General features: G+C 38.7%; 2 protein-coding genes across 2 annotated transcripts; one reads left to right on the top strand and one right to left on the bottom strand.

Moving 5' to 3' along the window:
- The first annotated feature begins 1,958 nt into the window (after positions 1–1,958).
- Positions 1,959–2,946, top strand: LOC105212813 (uncharacterized). Its single transcript, XM_011185102.3, has 4 exons — positions 1,959–2,176; positions 2,232–2,417; positions 2,483–2,647; positions 2,716–2,946. The coding sequence occupies exons 1-4, from the start codon at positions 2,108–2,110 to the stop codon at positions 2,863–2,865; spliced, it is 570 nt and encodes a 189-aa protein (XP_011183404.1). The 5' UTR covers positions 1,959–2,107; the 3' UTR covers positions 2,866–2,946.
- On the bottom strand, positions 2,932–5,443 carry LOC105212861 (ADP-ribosylation factor-like protein 13B). Its single transcript, XM_029040621.2, has 4 exons — positions 4,081–5,443; positions 3,418–4,000; positions 3,253–3,354; positions 2,932–3,188 (listed from the first exon to the last, which is right to left on the bottom strand). The coding sequence occupies exons 1-4, from the start codon at positions 4,125–4,127 to the stop codon at positions 3,003–3,005; spliced, it is 918 nt and encodes a 305-aa protein (XP_028896454.1). The 5' UTR covers positions 4,128–5,443; the 3' UTR covers positions 2,932–3,002.
- Between the last annotated feature and the right edge of the window lie 862 nt (positions 5,444–6,305).

Below are 6,305 nucleotides of genomic sequence, written 5' to 3'. Positions count from 1 at the left end.
AAATACAATTGCCGGTTTTCTCTTGTTAGTGTGCGCAATTACACTGTCTCCACTTCTAAGATCCAGCAATCAAGTGAAAGAGTAAATATCTTTAATGAAATTTTATTTCCTCAGTTTCCGCACAGAAAGCGCATCAAATTGGAAACTTCCATCACTTTTTCGCGCTTAATTTGTGTCTCGTGGTTGTGGCATCGACAAGAAGAATGCGGAATATAACTTGAAATTAGACTTGCGTCTCCCAAAAAAGAAGAAGTAATAGAAATGGCAAATATATGTGTATAGATATTTGAATGTGAACCGAAAGAAAAAATGTGAATTGAAGGAAGAGCTGTTCGGTTCTGTTGGTGCTGCCAATAACGTGCCATTTATTTTTCGAATTATTCGAATTCACGGCTCGGTGATGATGCTGCGGCTTTGCCAAGGATTGAATTCAATCGGCCTGACGGAAGTGCATTCAAGAAAATTTGTTTGCAATGCCGCCAAAGCCTGTCAATTGCAATCAAGTTAGGTCTTCAACGCCAAAGTGTCAAAGCGCAATTCAACAGATGTTTGCCGATTATTGGCGCCTAGAATAGTTCTTCAAATATACTTATTTAAGAAATTAATTAAATATTCTGATTGTGCAATGGCTTTTTAAATTTGTATTTATTATTATTTGCCAAAAATAATGTTCTTTAATACAAACAGTATCACTCATGTAAGATTCGCCTCTTCTTTCAGTCATGTCGATAATCGCGCTCTCGCGGCGGTGATCTTCTCACAATTAATAAAGATGGAATCCAGGAAGTGACAACGGTTGTTAAAATTGATCGTTTCAACAACATCCTTATTTTGAAGCCCTACTTATTTCCATGAAAACTTGTTTTATTAACTCTGTTGCTGAAATGCTTTCTGAGGGAGGGATTTGCGAATGCTTGATTGTTACAGACGCTAAGCGTGTACGAGTGCACAAGCATCAATCATAGCTTACTCGAAATGACATCAATCAACACGCAGCCACTCTGATGCCGCGTTACGCCTGGTGCCACATTTTGTGTCCTCAGCGCAAACATAACATGTGACAATTCGAGTTTCTGTGGGTGACGGAAGGAGGGGAACGGGTTTGGGTGTGACATAAAGATTTAATCGCTTTTATTATAATTCTTCCCTTCATGTTCCGTCATAATTGCGGTTACATCGTCGTTCGGTTTTTGTTTTCAGATTTCATCACTGATCACAATTATTATTCGCGATATATGAAATGGGCGCAGGGGTACCGTGGCAGACGAGCATTGAGCTGTAAATATATTGACGGATGGATTTGACAGTGTACGTAAGTGTATGTATGTACCGTTATGTGTGCACAAACTGAATTCAAAAATGTTCACAAAGGGTTTGTTCTCCCGATCGACATTATACACTCGTGTTCAAATATAATTTAATGCTGTTTTTAAATTGTAAAAGTATTATATGTACATATATGTGTGTCTTTTATAGCCTCATTTCCACTAACAGTGTAAGAAACAATGTATATTAAGTGTTAAGAAATGTAGTATCTATGCTACTCGTTGAACTTAACTTTGCCCAGTATTTGGGGACTGTGTTATTATCCTTGTAGGCAGTTCAAAGACACAGAGCTTGTAAAGCTCACTTTTAAAAAGCTTGGGAGACAAGTCATTTCCATCAGCCGTTTGTTCAAAAAGCTTTCGTTCTTTCGATATTCGCCTAGAGATGGCGATGATAAGCAATTTCAAATAATGGGAATTCAATACTTAGTGAATAAATAGTGGATTCACATTCGAAATATCACGCTGGGCCATTTACCTATTTTTAGGTTTATACATTTTTTGCGTGATATGCTATCTTTCTCCAGAATGTTCATTGATTATCTTCTCATCTGTTACATTGTCCGTTGACAAGTAAAGCGACCTTCATAATAGTAATTAATAAGCTAACTGCGAGCTCACTCTACAGTGCTTCAATAAGGCTTGTAGATGGAAAGATAATTCAATTATTCGGAAATTAAGTCGATGATACAAATACGGATTACATTAGTACAATACATATATTACATATATTACTATATAAATAGTGTAAAAGTAATGGAAAATTGCCAGTTTAGTTAAAAATGTCGCATAACGTACTGGAGCACATATTTTACTTCGCAACACTGTTCGCATTTTTGAGCGCAGTTGAGGTTCATATGTCATAAACCATTACGTGACCGAGTTTTACTACGATCTTTTTTACAGGCTGTTAAATATGACTTTGTCGTAGAAAACGAGGATGTGTTTACGCCATGTGAGGACTTTCCTGATAAATTCATAGATACGTTCTTCGATATTTCGGGCCTGTCTTTTGAGCGGGAAGACGACCTTATAAAAGTCACTGGAGATGTCAAGTTGATCCATGAATTCGACAAGGCTGTTCCTATTCAGGTAAATCGTTAAGTAGCTATATATATGTTTTGTGTTCACAATGTGCTTGTTACCGGGCCGGATAGTTTGATGCGCAGATATACAGGAGGTCCCGAGGAGAGTGGGTTGATACTATCTATAATATCCGCCGACCGGACTTGTGCCCGTCGCTGTATAGTGAAAACGAAATGTGGTATCAGTTCACTAAAGTGGTACCGGAAAAAGAGCGCAAGTGTCCGCCGCAGCCTGGGGTAAGTTTGTGTAGAGTTCTTTAATGGGATATTCAATTTTTTCTTTTTACGAATTTCATTTTTCACAGTTCACATTATCGTTCAACTCGCTGTTTGGTTTGTCATATGACTTACAAGACCGCAGTGCTGAGGGCGAGTATAAGGTAAAAGCAATGATAGGCCAAGGAAAAGACATAATGTGCTTCGAAATTGAAGCGAGTGTCTACAAGAGTGATTAAATGTACGTCTAGATGTTCGTATGAGTATACAAAATTTATTGAATAAATTGATGCTAATAAAGGTCTTTGGAATTTTAATAAGTATTGGCATAAGGTGCTTTTCATATACATCAGTGGCAAATGGCGCTCATTTAGACTCAAACTTCCGCCACTTTTTGCTCACTTAGATTTGGCACATCACTTGTTTCGACTTCCTCAAGCGACTTTGCTGCTAATTCTTCTGTTATCGTCAGTTGGTTGAACACAGCCGGGTTTATAGTTGCTGGAGCTGTGTGTGGTCGTATCCGTTTGGCTCGAAAATGCGCGAAGGAGCGGTACCATATCTGAGGAAATAAGACACAGATTTTGAACTACATATTTTATGAATCTTAAATCTGAATTAGTTACTTTTCTGCGCGCCGTGTTTTTCAGGTGATACTGAAATTGTCGATAACGCCCTCGCTTGATTCGGCCTTCGCTCATCAAGCGATTGAGTTGTTCCTGCCAAATCTATCGAAGCGATATTAATGAGAGTTTTTTATATTTGAAATATTTCTTCTTGTTCAATTTTACCTTCATATTAGCGTCCGCTCTAAGTCGTGCCTGCAATAAGTCCATATTGTCTGTAATGTGTTTAACCAACCACGCCACACCGTCCCACATACTGTTTAGTTCTATGTTCTTGCCCATGTAACACACGCGAGCGCTGCTGAGGTAATATTTCGCAAGTGCCTCTAATTGAAAGGTGTTCTCAATATCGTACAGCTGGACTCCTTCGTCGGCCAGATCGGCTTTTGTGGCTAATAATAAAACAGGTTTCCCTCGTACGTGGGGATGCATTAGTATGCGTTGAAAGCAGTCGAAGAAATTTCGTAATTCTTCGTATGTGGCCGACATGTCGAAGCAGTATATGATCCCCATTGTCGTTAGGAAGTAATGATGCCATATCTTTTGCATTTCGGTGCTACCGCCCACCTCGGTGACGGACACTTGCCGTTCGAGAAACTCCATCCGAAAATATTGTACTCCATTTGTGGGCTCGTAACTTTGCCGGTGTTGACGGCTCAACAAGTGGCCGACTTCAGTCTTGCCACTGGCCATAGATCCGAGTAACAAAAGCTTTACGTGCTTTTCGGGAAGTGTGCCGACGGTATTTCTGCAAATTAATAAATTTCAAGTTAGTGACTGTTTGCAATATAACATAACTTCACGGCTGACCTCGCCTACCTGTCTTACCTGTTTCTTTGGCAGCAGTTGCAAAACTTAAAACATGATGCGCCCATTAATGTGGTAGAGTCCCTGAATATAGTAGGCGCTTTCTCTTCAAATTGTGTTGGACATTTCGATTTAGCTGCAGAAAAGTCTTAAAACGTCCTGTTACCTCGTTGATTCATTGTTTTTCTGGGAACGTTGTTTATGTACTGTGTAATATAAGGTAAAAACATCGGTTGCTATGCGACGAGCTATTGTGCCCAAACAAAACGCAGTGTTGCATGTGGAAACTAAGGAGTTTTTCTCATAACTTTTATATTCTGTTTCATAATATTTTCAACCCTTCGAAGTTATTTGGTTTAAATATTTCAGAGTTCTGGTTTTACTTTAGAAATTGTAGTAATTGTTTCTGTTAATCTATATCAGACGTTGTAGCTGAGTTTCCTCTCAATTGGGCGTTTTCCATGGTTTAATATACCACGCATTTTTGTTGTTCTAAATTTCAAATTCCGCATGGATTGCTAATTATTACATGTACTATGTGTGGACACACACCTGTCTTGTTTATTGCCATACAACGAGCAGATTTCAGATTTGATTTGAGTGAAGTGTAAATGCTTGTTATGCCCACCCGAAACCACTTGTTTAACCGCAAACAGCTGCAAGAAGCAATAACGATGGTGTCCCGATGATAGCTGTCATTCTGTAGATGCCCATGCAGGTTCCAGTAAATGTCAGGTATAGTGCTATCTGTATCTATCATGCTGTCTACTGAATTTCAATTGTTTTGATTTTTCAGGAGACTTCTCTTTTTTTTGTGGTAAATTTCCTCTTTTCTTCTACACATTTCTCACATGCTTTTCTTAAATGCATGTAAATAAAAATGTGTATTACTAACCGTTATTCTTAATAGCGTAAATAATTCTTAATTAGAACTACCATACGAATTTTTGTCGTGAGGACTGATATCCCCCCATTAGAGGCATTATTTAGAAAAGGTAAGACAATATTGAAATGGCATTACGGTCAAATTGAGATCTAGTCAAAAAAAAGCAAAAAAAAAATATATATTTAAAGAAACATTTTGATAATGAGAAAATAAAAATTCGAAAAGAGACAAATCGCTCTGTTAAGTTGATTACTGTTTTGGCAATTGCGCATAAAAATAAAAAATAAAATATAAAATATCATAACAAGAAAACGGCTCAAATGCAAATATGAATCTCTGTACGAGGTGGAAATAGAATACTCGGTCACGTTCCAAATTAATAATTGGTTAATTGCATAACAACATTCCAACCGATCCAAATTATTTTGGTTAACAATCTGAGATGTGGGTCCTTTCAAAACTAGTTTCTTCTGCATTCTCCTTTTAAACCATTTTAAGTACAAGTAGATGCAAAGAAGTATCAATCTAAATAAGGTAAATTTTGAGCTCAGAGGCCAATACAGACAGACATAGCCACCCTTAAGTTAACGCACGCACAGCTGAACAGTGAGGTCTAGCTGTGGCATGCCCCAGAGCGCTTAATTGCCTTCTTACCACACACTTTTATGACATACAAGATAGTTGTGTATTATGTATTTATGTTCGCAAATATTTTTGCTTTGATCCCTCACATAGAGGCAAATAAAATATTTATTTTGACGTGCGGCTGCTACATGCGGTGCCATGCTATTTTTATCAGCCGTGAGGTGAACTCACCGGAAAATCCTGTCAATTGAATGCATCTGTAATTTAGTGTTGTATGGCGCTGCCATTGCCACTTGCACTCGTACATGCGACATGCCACATGCCACATGTGCTCAAGTGCGCATTATTTGGCTATTATCCAGCTACATGCCACTAGGAGATCTGGAGATTAGGCAGGTCGAATAAAAAGAATGCTTAGTTATATGATCGGAGCCTCTGCGAAAATTAACGTGAAGACTTGTACACACTAGCATAAAATACAGATCTAAATATTTTGAATGGGCTCTTAAAATGGTGCACCCTGTATTTGCAGCTGCACTTAATTCATTCATCGAGCGAATTCGTGCCAAAAATAAAAAGCGTTGCAGCAAAGAGCAACACACAGTGCTGGCCGTGGTGTATGCAACATGAGCAACACTGTGACAAGTGTTAGTTCATTCATTCATCGCTGCACGATGGAGGTCGCGGACGTGGGGTGCTCTCGGGACTCCGTTTCTAAATTTACACTGCGAGTATTTGGCCGATGTGCCGTGTGACAGCAGCAGCAAGCGAGCGT

The sequence above is a fragment of the Zeugodacus cucurbitae genome, chromosome 5 (genome assembly GCF_028554725.1).
Source record: "Zeugodacus cucurbitae isolate PBARC_wt_2022May chromosome 5, idZeuCucr1.2, whole genome shotgun sequence".
Taxonomy (NCBI): domain Eukaryota; kingdom Metazoa; phylum Arthropoda; class Insecta; order Diptera; family Tephritidae; genus Zeugodacus; species Zeugodacus cucurbitae.
The sequence above is the reverse complement of the archived record's forward strand: the minus strand, read 5'-3'. Positions and strand labels throughout refer to the sequence as shown.